Genomic DNA, 16613 nt, shown 5'->3' with positions numbered 1-16613 from the left:
TGTGCGTACTAATGCCCTGAGTTCTACGTAATTTTCTTTGAATCGGGGTACAAGACCACTGGTCCACTGTCTCCGCTCTTGTTTGTTTTAGAACATAGAACATTACAGCGTAGTACAGGCCCTTCGGCCCTTCGGCCCACGATGTTGCACCGTCCTGTCCCTTATCGTCCATATGCCTATCCAATGACCATTTGAATGCGTTTAGTGTTGGCGAGTCCACTACTGTCAAGGCAGGGCATTCCACGCCCTTACTACTCTCTGAGTAAAGAACCTACCTCTGACATCTGTCCTATATCTATTCCCCTCAATTTAAAGCTATGTCCCCTCGTGCTGGACATCACCATCCGAGGAAAAAGGCTCTCGATGTCCACCCTATCTAATCCTCTGATCATCTTGTATGCCTCAATTAAGTCCCCTCTTAACCTTCTTCTCTCTAACGAAAACAGCCTCAAGTCCTTCAGCCTTTCCTCATATGATCTTCCCTCCATACCAGGCAACATTCTTGTAAATCTCCTCTGTACCCTTTCCAATGCTTCCACATCCTTCCTATAATGTGGCGACCAGAACTGCAGACAATACTCCAAATGCGGCCGCACCAGAGTTTTGTACAACTGCAACATGACTTCATGGCTCCGAAACTCAATTCCTCTACCAATAAAAGCTAACAGACCGTACGCCTTCTTAACAACCCTCTCAACCTGGGTGGCAACTTTCAGGGATCTATGGACATGGACACCGAGATATCTTTGCTCGTCCACACTACCAAGAATCTTACCATTAGCCCAGTACTCTGCCTTCCTGTTATTCCTTCCAAAATGAATCACCTCACTTTTCTGCATTAAACTCCATTGCCACCTGTCAGCCCAGCTCTGCAGCTTATCTATGTCCCTCTGTAACTTGTAACATCCTTCTGCACTGTCCACAACTCCACCGACTTTAGTGTCATCTGCAAATTTACTCACCCATCCTTCTACGCCCACCTCCAGGTCATTTATAAAAATGACAAACAGCAACGGCCTCAAAACAGATCCTTGTGGCACACCACTAGTAACTGGACACCAGTCAGAGCATTTCCCATCAACCACCACTCTTTGTCTTCTATCAGCTAGCCAATTTCTGATCCAAACTGCTAAATCACCCTGAATCCCATGCCTCTGTATTTCTGCAATAGCCTACTGTGGGGAACCTTATCAAATGCTTTACTGAAATCCATATACACCACATCAATTGCTTTACCCTCATCCACCTGTTTGGTCACCTTCTCGAAGAACTCAATGAGGTTTGTGAGGCACGACCTACCGTTCACAAAACCATGTTGACTATCTCTAATCAAATTATTCCTTTCCAGATGATTATACATCCTATCTCTTATAAACCTTTACAAGACTTTTCCCACAACAGAAGTAAGGCTCACTGGTCTATAGTTACCGGGGTTATCTCTACCCCCCTTCTTGTACAAGGGGACAACATTTGCTATCCTCCAGTCCTCTGGCACTTTTCCTATAGACAAAGATGACTTAAAGATCAAAGCCAAAGGCTCAGCAATCTCCTCCCTAGCTTCCCAGAGAATCCTAGGATAAATCCCATCCGGCCCAGGGGACTTATTTATTTTCACACTTTCCAGAATCGCTAACACCTCCTCCTTATGAACCTCAAGCTCTTCTAGTCTAGTAGCCTGTATCTCAGTATTCTCCTCGACAACTTTGTCTTTTTCCTGTGTGAATACTGACGAAAAATACTCATTTAGCACCTCTCCTATCTCCTCGGACTCTACACACAACTTCCCACTACTGTCCTTGACTGGCCCTACTCTTACCTTAGTCATTCTTTTATTCCTGACATACCTATAGAAAGCTTTAGGGTTATCCTTGATCCTACCTGCCAAAGACTTCTCATGTCCTCGCTTGGCTCTTCTTAGCTCTCTCTTTAGAGCCTTCCTAGCTAACTTGTAACTCTCAAGCGACCCAACTGAACCATCACGTCTCATCTTCACATAAGCCTCCTTCTTCCTCTTGACAAGTGTTTCAACTGCTTTAGTAACCCATGGTTCCCTCACTCGACCACTTCCTCCCTGCCTAACAGGTACATACTTATCAAGGACACGCAGTAGCTGTTCCTTGAACATGCTCCACATTTCCATTGTGTCCATCCCCTGCAGTTTTCCTCTCCAGGCGATGCATCCTAAGTCTTGCCTCATCACATCATAATTGCCTTTCCCCCAGCAATAACTCTTGCTCATTGCATTGAGGTCTTCCAAGTAGTGGAAGGGAATGCGGGGAAGCATAGGGTGTCTTTATACGCGGATGGCCTTCTGTTTTATATTACGGACTGTGCCTCCATCATGGATGAAATAATGTAGCTACTGAGGAGCTTTGGCTCTTTCTCGAGGTATAAGTTGAATCTGAAGAAGAGCGAGTACTTTCTGGTCAATCCCCTGGGGAGGGGAGCCAATTTAGGGGTGTTACCATTTTGCCTTGCCAGGTCTAGCTTCCGTATCTGGGTATCCAGGTGACCCACGACTGGACCGTGCTCCACAAATTGAACTCCACCAGTCTGGTGAGCCAGCACGCAGATCCGGGATCAAACCTGAGACCTCGGTACCGTGAGGTAGCAGAGTAAACCACTGAGCCAACATGCTGGCCTGGGGCAGCCAATATTTAGAAAGTGTTGGAGTGGTTCAGCGGTCTGATTACCATTTGAGAATGGATGGAGGCGTGTTCGTGCAGGGTCTCTAGTCTAGATGTGCTGATAACGGCCATGCTGCCATTTTCTCCGATAACGTATTCTTCAAACCTCGTGGTTGTGTCCACTCTAAGGATATGGAAGCAATTTAAGCAGCATTTTAGGCTTGGGTCCACATCGTTATTGGCCCCCTATCTGTGATAACCACCTATCTGTGCCATCAAGCGTAGACTTGACGGTTAGATTGTGGGGGGGAAAGGATCTTGAGAGATTTGGGATTTTTGGGACGGTTTGCAAGTGTGGAGGAGTTATCAGATACATTTTCAACTCTCTGAAATAGATTTATTTAGATACATTTGTAATTTTGTGTGAAAGGCCTTTCCGTCATTTCCCATGCCAAATCCGTCATCCCTGTTGAGGAGAATTCTGACTTTAGCAGAATCTGGTGTGGTCAGATCCTATCAATGGAGTCAGCTCCGGTGGATGGGTGAAGACAAAGTGGGAGGGGGAACTGGGGCCTATTTTGGGTGAGAAAGTGCGGCGTGAAGGCCATCACAGTGTAAACTCCACGTCCTCCTGTACGTGGCTCAGTCTGATCCAGCTTAAAGTGGTACGCAAGGCTCACTTAACTAAGGCTAGGAAGAGTGGTTTCTTTCCAGGAGTAGAAGATAAGTGTGAGCAGTGTTCTCAGGGACCAGCTAATCACACCCATATGTTCTGGTCTTGTTCCAAGCTGATTAGCTTTGAGATCTCCTTCTTTAACGCCATGCCAGCGATTCTTAACGTCAATCGGAGCTTTGTCCTTTGGTGGCCATCTTTGGGGACTCAACGGGGCTGTAGACAGGGATGAAGGCGGCTGTCCTTGCCTTTGCCTCATTAATAGCCCAGAGGTGAGTTCTTCTGGGGTGGAGGTCCTCTATTCTGCCCAGCGCCTCGGTGTAGTTGGGTGATCTTATGGAATTTTTGCATCTGGAGAATGTCAAGTACACCGTCGGGGTTGGTTGAGCTGTTCTACCTGAGATGGCAGCCATTAATTTCCTCCTTTAGTCACCGTCAGTTGTAGCGGGGGGCAGGGGTTTAGTTTATTAGTGGGTGAGAGGTTTTTTTTCCTTTCGGATGGGATTCATATGGTTGATTGGGTTTTGGCTATATTGTATTGTGTAACATACGTCTTTTATGTTAATTTTTTAAAAATGTATTTTATTCCAAACACAATCAGTAACGTACACGTACAACAACCAAAAATAAACATGATTCAAACAGTTTGTCAATTTTTCCATTTTTTTCGATAAGCTATACCAAAAGACTTTTGTGTTATTAGTTTGTTATAAGTTTGTTGTAAATTAAAATCTTTAATATTTTTTTTATAAACTGAGGGGTATTCTTCTGTAAATATTTATCAGCTCCAGGGTCCCAGGTTCGGTTCCCGGCTGGGTCACTGTCTGTGTGGAGTCTGCACGTCCTCCCCGTGTGTGCGTGGGTTTCCTCCGGGTGCTCCGGTTTCCTCCCACAGTCCAAAGATGTGCAGGTTAGGCGGATTGGCAGTGATAAATTGCCCTTAGTGACCAAAAAGGTTTGGAGGAGTTATTGGGTTGCGGGGTTACAGGGATACGGAAGAGAAGGATACTTTTTGGCACATTAGCCTGGATTTTCACTCCTGAAGCAGATTAATTACTAATTGTTATTGTCACAAGTAGGCTTACGTTAACACTGCAATGAAGTTACTGTGAAAAGCCCCTAGTCACCACATTCCGGCGCCTGTTCGTGTACACAGAGGGAGAATTCAAAATGTCCAAATGACCTAACAGCACATCTTTTGGGACTTGTGGGAGGAAACCGGAGTACCTGGAGAATACGGGGAGAACGTGCAGACTCCGCACAGACAGAGATCCAAGCTGGGAATCAAACCTGGGACTCTGGCGCTGTGAAGCCATAGTGCTAACCATTATGCTAACCGTGCTGCCCTGACCAGGTAGCCCTGGTCAGGGAATTTCTAACACTCCTTTACAGAAAGGGCCACGAATGTCATGGTTTACACCGGGGTGGAATGGATTCCAACCCATCAACGTCAGAAACCAAATGTAGGCAGCCAAAGGGGTGGCTATGTGCTGATGTGGTTGGTCAGAATGCTCACTTCTGTTCTCTGGAACTTTAGTCCAGTTGTATTAGAGGCTATTAGGCCCTCCAGTAGACATTGCCATTTACTCCCCATACCACCTGCACACCTTACAGGGCAACTCATCTCCCACCTAGCTCGATTGCCCCTGGATGCCAACTCTTGGGCCTTCCATACCCATTCACCCAGTAAATTCTGTCATAGTAAGGCCATGTGTGGTCATTCTGAGTCCATTGTGTCTTAGCCAGATCTTCATTTGGGAAAAATAATCCCACTACCCTACTCCACCCCCATAGCATTCTATCTTTCTCTCCTCATGTTTATCCAATTTTCCCTTAAAAGATGCAATGGTCTTTTATCCAACCAAGTTACTGTGGAAATTTCTCCATATAATTATTTTTCCTAACCACCTTTTCACTTATTGATGGCTTCTCATCATTAACTCTCCAACTGGATGAAATGGTTTTTCACTATTCAATTTATCAAAACTCTTCATTGTTTTAAATCTCTTAATAAATCTTCTCTTAGCCTTATCTAACCCAGTAGAAATAGTTTTTAGCCTCTTCCTAACGAGAGTTTTCCATCTATCGTGTTATTCCGAACAACCTACACAATATATAATATCTGACTTTAATGCCCTTTTTCTAAGAGAGTACCTAATCTGTGGCCTGACCAGTGTTTCGTATAAATTCATTATTCCTTTCTGCCTGTACTCAATGCGCCATTATAAATTCAAAATAATATTTGATTTTTATAGTTTTACCAACCTGTACTTTCCCTTTCAGCAAATCAAATATTTGAAACCCCTGGTTTCTCTGTTCATAAGTGCCTTTTAGTTTAGAATCCCATTTTTTGATTTTTCTCCAAATTGTTTTATCTCACTTACCAACCGTAAATTACATACCTAACCTACTGACTTGTCTGTTTTCAAGAAGATATTTGCAGTCCTTCTCACTATTATATCATAGAATTTACAATGCAGAAGGAGGCCATTCGGCCCATCGAGTCTGCACCAGCTCCTGGAAAGAGCACCCTACCCAAGGTCAACACCTCCACCCTATCCCCATAACCCAGTAACCCCACCCAACACTAAGGGCAATTTTGGACACTAAGGGCAATTTATCATGGCCAGTCCACCTAACCTGCACATCTTTGGACTGTGGGAGGAAACCGGAGCACCCGGAGGAAACCCACGCACACGGGGAGGATGTGCAGACTCCGCACAGACAGTGACCCGAGCCGGAATCGAATCTGGAGCTGTGAAGCAATTATGCTATCCACAATGCTACCGTGCTGCCCTATAGTTAGCCAAGTTTACTACTTTTGCGTCAACAAATTTTGAGATTCTGTGACCTCTAATCAAGGTCAAATTGTCAAATATACCTAGAAAAGACAGGATCTAGTGCTGACTCATAGGATGTACATCTTGCTCTTCTGTAGCCCAATCAATACTTAATTACTTATTGGGCTTGATTTTAACTACACAAATGCATGGGATACAGTGAGTTAAAATCTCACCCGTGTTTTCCTTAAACTGCTTTCTATCTACCTTTTTGCATTTCTTATATTGTACGCCTGATTTCTTTCGTGGAAGGCTCTTGTGTAAACACCTAATCCAATGCCCTCTGGAAATCCATTTGCATTATATCCACTACTTTGTTTATTCTTCCAGTCACTTATTTAAAAGAAATATTCTTACGTTTGTTGAATATGACTTGACTAAAACAGATCTATACTGGCTAGTCTTGTTCCAACAAATGATCTGAATCTGGGTTTACATGATGCAGCACGGTGGCACAGTGGTTTGCACTGCTGCCTCAGCGCCAGGGACCCGTGTTTGATTCTGACTTCGAGTGACTGTGGAGTTTGCACTTTCTCCGCGTGTTTTTGTGGGTTTCCTCCGGGTGCTCCAGTTTCCTCGCACAGTCCAATGATGTGCATGTTAGGTGGATTGGCTATGCTAAATTGTCCCTAGGTGGGGTCACGGGGATAGTGTGGGGGTTTGGGCCAGTGCTCTTTCAGAGGGCCGGTACAGACTCGATGGGCCGATCGGCCTCCTTCTGCGCTGTTAGGATTCTATGATTCTAATTAGCCTTTTGGTAGTGCAGAACTTGAGTATTGTTGAAAAAAGAGACATGCTATTGAAGCTTTATGTCGTGCCCCTATCAGGACTGCTGTGCAAGATAAACCAACAGTGAAGGAAACAACAATTTATACTCCATGGGAAAAGAGTGCTGATTGGTCAGCAAGTGGACCCTAATTAGTCGAGGTGTTACCATGGAGAATGCAGCAGTTAACTGTTAACTTTGTTTCAGATTGAAACCAGGCAGGTCGACCGTGGTCAAGACATTGTCATGGGGTAATGTGATTTCTGAATTTTAGTGCCGGTGTGCTCCCAGTTATGTAGGCTGTACAGATCGTATCAAATAGCACCTCCCATTGGCTGTTTGCAGCTGGCAAAGTACTGGCCATACCCAACCAGCCCGTGCTTGCAAAATGCAAAACATATATATGAATGTGATTCTAAGAGTGGACAATGCTTTGCTAAATAAATCTGATTGTGCTATGAATTATACTGAAAATCAATTCAACATTATCAGTCTGACTCGCAGTGTGGCTCATTTATGTGTGCTAGAAGCCACAGATATTCACAAACAGGGCCCTGTCCTTTGCAGACAGAATACACAATTCCAAATAATTATGCCTTTTCCACCTAAACAAATGCCTTGACCAATCAGAGTTGACTGGCCTGGTTTGAATTTGAAACAAAAGCTGACTGTTAACAGTTAACTGTTCTTTGCTGCGTTCTCTATTACAATACCTCTACCAATTAGAGTCCACTTCCCAACCAATTAGCACTCTCTTCTCTTGTGGTATAAATTGTTGTTCCCTTCACTGTTGTTTTATCTTGCACAGCTGTCCTGATGGGTGCAAGACAAGAAGCTTCAATAGCATGTCTCTTTTTCAGCAATAGTTCAATTAGTTTACCTTCCCTTTCAAAATAGCTATGTTAAATTTGCCATCCCAAATTTAGCGCTTTGATGTAGGTTTTGAGAGTACTTATTCTTGGTCATTGATCATTACCATTGCCTGTAGTGTGAGTACAGAGCAATAATTTATATTTCTTCTAAATTAATTCATCAAGCAGGATATGAATTTCATTTGAAATACTTTATTCCCTGATGTGCATAAAAGGGAATAGTGTGTAAATTCCAGATTGGTATTATGAGAGAATCTCTGAAAATACATAACAATCTCAAAAGGTTCAAAAGTCCCAAACTGTTAACAATGTGTCAATTAATATTCATAATCTTTCACCAAAAAGTGAACAAGCAGTTGGCAACCTCCTGTCAAACCAGCTCCGCTGCCACCTGCGTGGGATATCATCATTATCACAGGGTTTGACTGGAGTTGGGATTGGATTATATTACTGAGGCCCAGGAGTCAAAATTTCCCAGGCCCCACTGTGGCAAATTAGAATGAGTTCACTGCTCACCTTAGAGCCCATGCTCATCTCCCACCTCAGATTAAAATAGCATCATAAGTGTGCAAAACAAAATGTTTGTACTTTTTAATTCCAGGTTCCTTTCATGTAAAGTCATAATTCATTTAAAACTGATTATCCCAATTTGATATACACGTTATTATACTTGGTTTTGATAACTGTTAAAATAGGTGTGTTATCAATCTCTCCATGAAATGACACTTAATTCTATTCTTCAATATGTGAAATCCAGACCAGTAGATTGTGAAGGAAATTTCCAACCGGTGCAATAACCAACTCATGTTTTAGATTTTAAATCTTAATCTGTGATGGTGAGCAGAACACATATTGGCCATAACACCAGCCAGTGACTCTATCAACTTCTTTCTCTCGAGCAGAGCATCGCCACCTCACACAAATTTGTCATTAAAATGAAAGTACCAGTAAACAGAAAAACTGATGGGATTACTTTTTGGAAACTGGGAGAGGAATAAATGAAAAGTTGAGACGAGTGAAAAATGTTTTGAATAAATAACACCAATCTGCGCATGTATTTATTTTCAAGATCGGTTGGGTTTTAAGTCAAGCTATGCTTTTACAATGACACTATAGGTAATTTGGTTGAGAAGTGACAGAATTTTGTCAGTCAGTATGTTATTTTTATATTTTGTTCCACTGTAGAAAAAATTGGAAAGTGTCTTTTTGTTCAATGTTTTGTTTTCACAGGATATATTTGTATGAATTGAAATTGAGCTAATTTTCTTTCTATGTAAAATGCTCATTGAAAATTGTCCACAATCAGATCCATCAATGTTTGGATGCTTTTTACTGCTCACACCATTCATTTAATTTTAGACACAAGATTAAATTTTACTCCGATCATTTTACAAAGGTTTTAAGCAAAACATACAAGAAAACCTCGAAATCATGGTGCTGATTATGGAATTTTGTTGTACATTAATTACCTGCTGTGTTTCCCAACAGTATACAAGTGCAAAAGAATTTCATTGGCTGTCAGTCACTTGTTGATCTCATGATCATATAAAGCACTACAGAAATTTGGATTCTAAGATTTCTTCGAATCTGGCTGTTAAAAATAGCCAGTGCAATATTAAAGTACCGTAGAATATGTTTTAGGAAATAATTTCTTTTTTAAAAATAAATTTAGAGTACCAAATTCATTTTTTTTTCAATTAGGGGGGCATCTTAGCATGGCCAATCCACCTAGCCTGCACAACCCTTTGGGTTGTGGGGCGAAACCCACGCACACACGGGGAGAATGTGCAAACTCCACACAGACAGTGACCCAGAGCCGGGATCGAACCTGGGATCTTGGCGCCGTGAGGCTGCAGGGCTAACCCACTGCCACCTTGCTGCCCGGAAATAATTTCAATGAAACCCTTGCTTTAGAAATACAAGTTAAATTTAAGGCTATTTATTAATTTAATTAATTTATTATTGCAAAAATAAGGTTCTGATTATATATCTTGAATTTAAATAAATTTGAATAAAATGTGATGATGTAGTTATTCTCAAAGTAATTGTATCATCCGTAAACAATTTCTGCATAACTGATCCATGTTGTCACAATTAAATCCTTTTTAAAAGTTGCAATGTTGCCTTCTAAGTTAATAAATTGGTAATGGTTTTCTCACATGATAGTAGCCCTGCTGAAGTTAGATAAACATGGGGTCTTGCCTTTTCATCATATGAGTTAAATGTGAAATTTCTTTGGACGGATCTGCAATTCTGTATACAATGGCATACTTGGTGATAGAAGAGATAATAACTTAATTCCTTTCTTGATCCATGCTGTCTCTGCACTGACTGCTCCAACCTGACCTTGCTCAGCATCAGATGACCTCTTCTGTTGCTGTCAGTTGCTTGGAAGGCTGCTGCTGTTGCAAGTGACCCTAAGGGGTGCCCAGGAACCGCTGGTCCACTGACCCATAACAACAAGGGATTTAGATCAGAGCCACTTGCCTTTGACATGGCTGCACAGGGCCATTGCACATAATAGCCATAAGACTAGCCTGTATTTTTCTGCTTGTTAAATGGCATGTGGTTTGTGCTTGTAAGAGCCAAACAAATTTTACACAGGCGCTTGCTGTGATTTTCAGATACTGCAGTAATTACATAAGTTACCCTATTTAGTGTAAGAGTACCAGAACAGCTTGCAGCATACTTATTTGTTTTAACCAGCAATAATAATGTTGCAGTTAATTAATATGAGGTTACTGCAAATGAATTGGGAAGAGTAAAGGTGAAGGACTTGAACATATTTGAAAGATAAAGGAGAGAAGAGGGGAAATATTAAATATAGCATTGCATTGCTTTTCATATTGGGCAATCTTTTTGTACTTTCTGTTAGTGTTTGATAAAGGTGCAACACTTTATTACTTTGTGAAGTAATCTGTACTTTTTGCCCAATTAATCAAGCAATCCTGCACTTTTTCCAATTACTGATTTGGGGAAGAACACTGCCTTAGTTAGAAATCATATGAGCAATTTGCGAAAACATAGAGATTTTATATGTTACAAAATCTCAACCGTATTTCAAGTGGCCAAAGTAACATTCGCTTTTCCTTCATTTAATGTCTGAGGGTAGCCACAATAATGATTCCTTCTCTTTTTAAAGGGCTTTCCTAATTTTTTATTTCCACCAAATGTCAAAATTATCCTCTCTCCATAATGCATTCAAATTTGTTCAATAACATCTAATAGTTTGTGCAGAATTTAGTTCAAGCAAAGATAAATAATCTTGTATTTAATGCAAGGACCTGAAATAAAATATTATTGGAAACTGCAGAAGGCAGACAATTTAATGATTTGGCTCAGATGAATTATGATATCAAACAGTTCAATCTTTCAATGAGTATGACAAGTCATAAAAATATGATGCAGGTCCATAAACTATGAAAAAATGTTGTTCTTCTCTGTAATTTGATGACTTCTGACAAAATGGCCTTATTAGAGATAGCAGCTGTACCACCAGAGTATCTTTAAGTTCTCCCACTTTGATTTAGAACCCTCTGAGTATTGTGTTTAACAACCAGAATTATATTATTTCCCCTTTACCTCCAAAATCCTAGCTATGCATATTTGAAGGGATGGACAGACCCAGCCAAAATACCGCACAAGGCATTTGTCTTTGTCCTTAAACTAAAAACAAAAACTAATTAATAATCTGAAGCCAGTTGCTGAATCCTTGTCTGAAATTCAAAAACATTGAGGCAGTGCTACTTATAATATTTTTAGGATAGAGAAAGGTTTTCTTTGTTCTGTTTTATTTGTCAGCTTGGGTCAGCGATGGCACTGCCCCCTCTGGTTTAGAAGATTGCGGGTTCAAGGGCAACTGTAGATTCAAGCGCCTAATCTAGACTGATGTTTCAGTGCAGGACTATGAGACTGCCGTGTTAGACGTACTATCTTTCAGATAAAAAGTTAAACCAAAGTGATGTAATAGATCCCATAGTACTTCCACTATTCTGACTAACGTTTTTTGTTTGCCAAAAATGCTTTAAGAAGTCTTGAGAACATGAACCATGTTGTATAAAGCAACTAGTTTTCATTCTTACGAGCAGTGTTGATGATAGTTGGTTAAATTCTTATGGATTAATTCATTGTTCATCATATTTGCCAATTCTGCATTCGTTGTCAGCACTATTATAAATGCATTGTCATTGAAGAGCACTGATATTGCATGCGATTGTAGAGAATTATTTTTAAGCTCTTGAGCTTTCTTGAACAGAAGTTAATCTTAGAGTAATGATTGTGTAAATATTTTTAGTACTTGAAAAGCAAATTCACAGTGGCTAACAAGCTTGATTGTTCTTAGCAGATTAAAATAACATCTTAATAGGATGGTTGGTGAATTACTTAAGTTAACATGTGTCTAATGTTTGATCAGGTTGATTCTGATGATACAGACGCTGCCTTATTTTAATAAAATGAATAATTGTTTATTACACAGGAGCTGATTCCTGAATTTTATTATCTCCCGGAGATGTTTGTCAATTCCAACAACTACAATCTGGGTGTAATGGATGATGGAACTGTGGTGTCGGATGTAGAGCTTCCACTCTGGGCCAAAACTCCAGAAGAATTTGTTCGCATAAACAGACTGGTAAGAGATTTATCTTATTTCTTCAAGTCTATCATGCAGCAGCTCCTTGCTGATGGAAACTGGTTTACAATATGAGATAATAGTAAATTTACAAAAAGCAGTTGTATAAAATAGTCATTATAAATCTTATCAGCTGGTAATGGAGCTGAGTTCTCGGAAAGGACAAATGTTAGAATGAGCTCAATTGAAGAGTATTTTATTCTTGTACCCATCAATTGGTTGCATTTTACAGCTGCAAACAAAGAAAACTTAAAAGCTTTTGTGGCTGGATATCAAGGTGGGGCAATTCATTGCCTTTTAATTTACTTACCTTACACATTGAAAAAAACAATAACTTGATGGTCAGAATCTATCAATAGATGTAACTGCAGTAGTTAAACCACCAAGATATGCTTTCATCAGTGTTAATTTCTTGTTAGTTCACTGAATAAATGTGAGTGGTGGTCCCCCCCCCCCCCCCCCCCCCCATGGAAATGAATGTGGAGATGAGGCAGAATGAAAATACATGCTGCCAGCCCGTATGCCAGTTTGATGGCATCATCCCACTCACAGGCCATTTTCCCAGAGACTGGATTGGTAGCTGAAGGAATACTCGCTCACAAGTAGCAGGTAACCAATTGAGAATACTGAATGGCCTATTAATGCTAATGTCAGGGGCTGACGGGAATGTTCCAGTCAGGCTGCATCCGCACCTGAGATGTCAAGGACGAGGCCATGTGCCTGGAGGCAGCCTCCCAGCACCACAGCAGTGACCAGCACTTTAAGCAGACTTTGAGGATGTCGCTGCCTGCCTGGTGTCAGCTTTGGTCACAAGCTGTGTGAAGTCTCCACAATGGTGGCCTGGCTGCTGAGGTCATTTTTTAATTTGGCAGTTTTAATATATGCATGGGTGCTTCAAAATGAAGGCCATTCTCTCTCTGTTTTTCCTGAACTGCAGGCTTCATTGATATTCACCCTCCAACTTTAAGAACTTGCACATTTCTTAATTGAGTGATGAACCCATCCTCAGGCCACTAATTGGCCAAATCAGGGAAGTACATGTTTTCTGGCAACTGTTTCTCTATGTGTGAGGTTGTGACTCCCAGTTGACCCTGCCACTGGAGTCCTGACCCAAAACCCAAATCCTGCTCAAATGTTCAACTCCTCCCCCCCCCCCCCCCCCATTGAAACACCTGTTCTGAACTTAATGCAGTGTGAAAGCTGAAGAAAGTAAGGTACTTATGGATGCATTGCCAAAAGTATTTGTTGTGGAGAGCATCTGCATATTGTCAGCCCAACTGCACTGGAGTGACTTGTCTAGAATCTCTGATCGTTTCCTTATCCTAATCCTTAATTTGCTTCAACAATTGACACAATAGTCAGAAAGTATAAAGAATGTTTTTTTGGTGCAGTGCAAAGAAAGAATTACAGTAAATAATGAAATTATTTGTTTACCTCATGAGTATCCTGAAATAATATCTGGTATTGTTTACTTGGCTTTTTCTCAGATATCTTTTTTAAAGTGGTATGTTAATTTTATACTTTTCAGTTGCTAGATCTAGTTAGCAGTTATAACAGTCAATCTGCATCAGTCTTCTAGATTCAATCTGTGTACAGGAATAAATAAAATCTCATTGTCACCTGCATGAAACAAGCATGTTTAAATTTTACTCACTGATCCTTAGAAGGGGAAAAACACAGATTTATGTCATATGCTGTATGTTTTTGGGGGAGGAGTTGCAACTATTTAAATTATAGTATTGATTCATTTACTCAGTAAATTTATATTTTTTGCATAGCTCAGAATTTAGCTTCAGTGAAAGATAATAGCACCAAACAAAATGCAGAATGGATAAGTTAACCCAGGGAAAGCAAAGAAGAGTCAATATGGCTTTTTCTCTCCTCCCAATCCTTGCCATGAAATAAATGAAAAGTAAATCTTATCTTGTGCAAATAAACCAACTTATTTGCAACAAAAAAAGCTGACTTTGATATTGGTAATACAAAGGTTGTGATCAATCCTGCTCCATAATCTATTATTCTAAATAATTGTGTTCAGTAACTGAAATGGACATGATATTTGATTTCTCACATGGACAGACATTGAAAATTTTGGTTGCATTACCCAAATTTGAAGAGTGTGTTTATGCGTAGGCAAAGATGAAAAAATACTATCTGGTTTCCTCTGCTGTGGATCCAATAGTGTCAGGGAATATTATTTGATGTAGGTAGGTTGTCATAATGAAGGTATAAAGACAATTAAATATTTTGGAGTCTTTGTTTTGTTACCTTTGAGGATCAGAGGATCTTTTTAATGCAACAATTATCTCGGGAGGTTTAAATGGATGATATATAATAGTGCAAATCACACTCAATCAGAGAATGGAGAAACATTATAACCAAATGATCATCTCTAATTCCATTTTTTTATACCAACATGCGACACCACAATTGGCAGGATATGACTGCATTTCTGTATGGAGAATTCAAGCAAGTTCTTTATAATGTCTGGTGAAGTTACATAGATTGCAAGCATGGTATTTTCAGGCCTATCTTTCATAAACTGATCATTATTTTGTATCCAAGTGCATATCTTGGGATCTGGTCATGCCTGTGATGTGTAACTGGTAAGCTTGTCTGTACTTTTTTGCTACTGAATAAGTACTCTACAGAGATGCATGAAACTCTAGCTTTTTGAATTGTAGCTGAGAAAGATTACAAGGTAATAAATTGTTTGTTCATTTCAGATGTGATGAGGAAGCCCTTCATCATACAAATATTAGTGGAAATGTAGAACACATGTCCCCTAAAATCTATTTCGGTTGGGACAACTGAAAAGTTCATAACTGAGATTGATAGATTATTGTTAGGCAAAGGGTATTAAGTGTTCCAAAACCAAAGCGGGGAAATGGAGTTATGATGCAGGTCAGCTAATTAAATAGTGTAATAGTTGAGAAGAACTGAATGGCCTACTCCTATTCTTATTTTCTCAAGGGGAACAGAAGAGGAAACCTGTAGATAGATGAAGAGAAAGAGCAGGCATTTTTAAAAAAATGTTTCAAATGCTTTAATTTACCCATTCGTCGATGGGGAAATGGAGAGGATGGATCTCTGAAAATGTGTGTCGAAATCCTTCCCCAGACAGAATGTTGGTCTGCCGATGAAGGCAATGTGGATGTATAACTTACGCATAATGATAACAGGAAAAATTTCAAGGTCTAATTTAAAATTAAATGTATTAAAACAAAATTAGGATACTAGATTGAAATAGGGCAGATGTTCGCACGATGAAGAGAGAGGAAATTGACACATTAAACTGTACATCAACAATGGGATGTTTTTAAAAAGATATGATGTGGAGATGCCGGCGTTGGACTGGGGTGAGCACAGTAAGAAGTCTTACAACACCAGGTTAAAGTCCAACAGGTTTGTTTCAAACACTAGCTTTTGGAGCACTGCTCCTTCCTCAGGTGAATGAAGAGGTATGTTCCAGAAACATCTATATAGACAAATTCAAAGATGCCAGACAATGCTTTGAATGCGAGCATTTGCAGGTAATTAAATCTTTACAGATCCAAAGATTGGGGTAACCCCAGGTTAAAGAGGTGTGAATTGTCTCTAGCCAGGACAGTTGGTAGGATTTTGCAAGCCCAGGCCAGATGGTGGGGGATGAATGTAATGCGACATGAATCCTAGGTCCCGGTTGAGACCGCGTATCTGGTGGGTGGTGTTCTCACGTGTAATGGTGGTATCCATGTCGATAATCTGGCACGTCTTGCAGAGATTGCCACGGCAGGGTTGTGTGGTGTCGTGGTTGCTGTTCTGAAGGCTGGGTAGTTTGCTGCAAACAATGGTTTGTTTGAGGTTGCGCGGTTGTTTGAAGGCAAGTAGTGGGGGCGTGGAGATGACCTTGACAAATGTTCATCTTCACCAATGACGTGTTGAAGGCTGCGAAGAAGATGTCGTAGTTTCTCTGCTCCGGGTAAGTACTGGATGACGAAGGGTACTCTGTCGGTGTCTCCCATGTTTGTCTTCTGAGGAGGTCGGTGCGGTTTTTTGCTGTGGCGCGTTGGAACTGTCAATCGATGAGTCGAGCACCATATCCCGTTTGTACGAGGGCATTTTTCAGCATCAGTAGATGTCTGTTACGCTCCTCCTCGTCTGAGCAGATCCTGTGTATACGGAAGGCTTGTCCATAGGGGATGGCTTCTTTACTGCGTTTAGGG

The 16613-nt window shown here is 40.7% G+C and overlaps 1 protein-coding gene across 1 annotated transcript in view; it reads left to right on the top strand.

Moving 5' to 3' along the window:
- The window catches only part of lrba (LPS responsive beige-like anchor protein), a 981767-nt gene that overhangs the window by 775975 nt on the left and 189179 nt on the right, over positions 1–16613 (top strand). Inside the window, 1 exon segment of the mRNA XM_038791976.1 lies at positions 12256–12408. Coding sequence (XP_038647904.1) covers positions 12256–12408 — 153 coding nt within the window.

The sequence above is a fragment of the Scyliorhinus canicula genome, chromosome 3 (assembly GCF_902713615.1).
Source record: "Scyliorhinus canicula chromosome 3, sScyCan1.1, whole genome shotgun sequence".
Lineage (NCBI taxonomy): Eukaryota > Metazoa > Chordata > Chondrichthyes > Carcharhiniformes > Scyliorhinidae > Scyliorhinus > Scyliorhinus canicula.
Note: the sequence above shows the minus strand (reverse complement) of the source record. Positions and strands in the feature narration are given on the sequence as shown.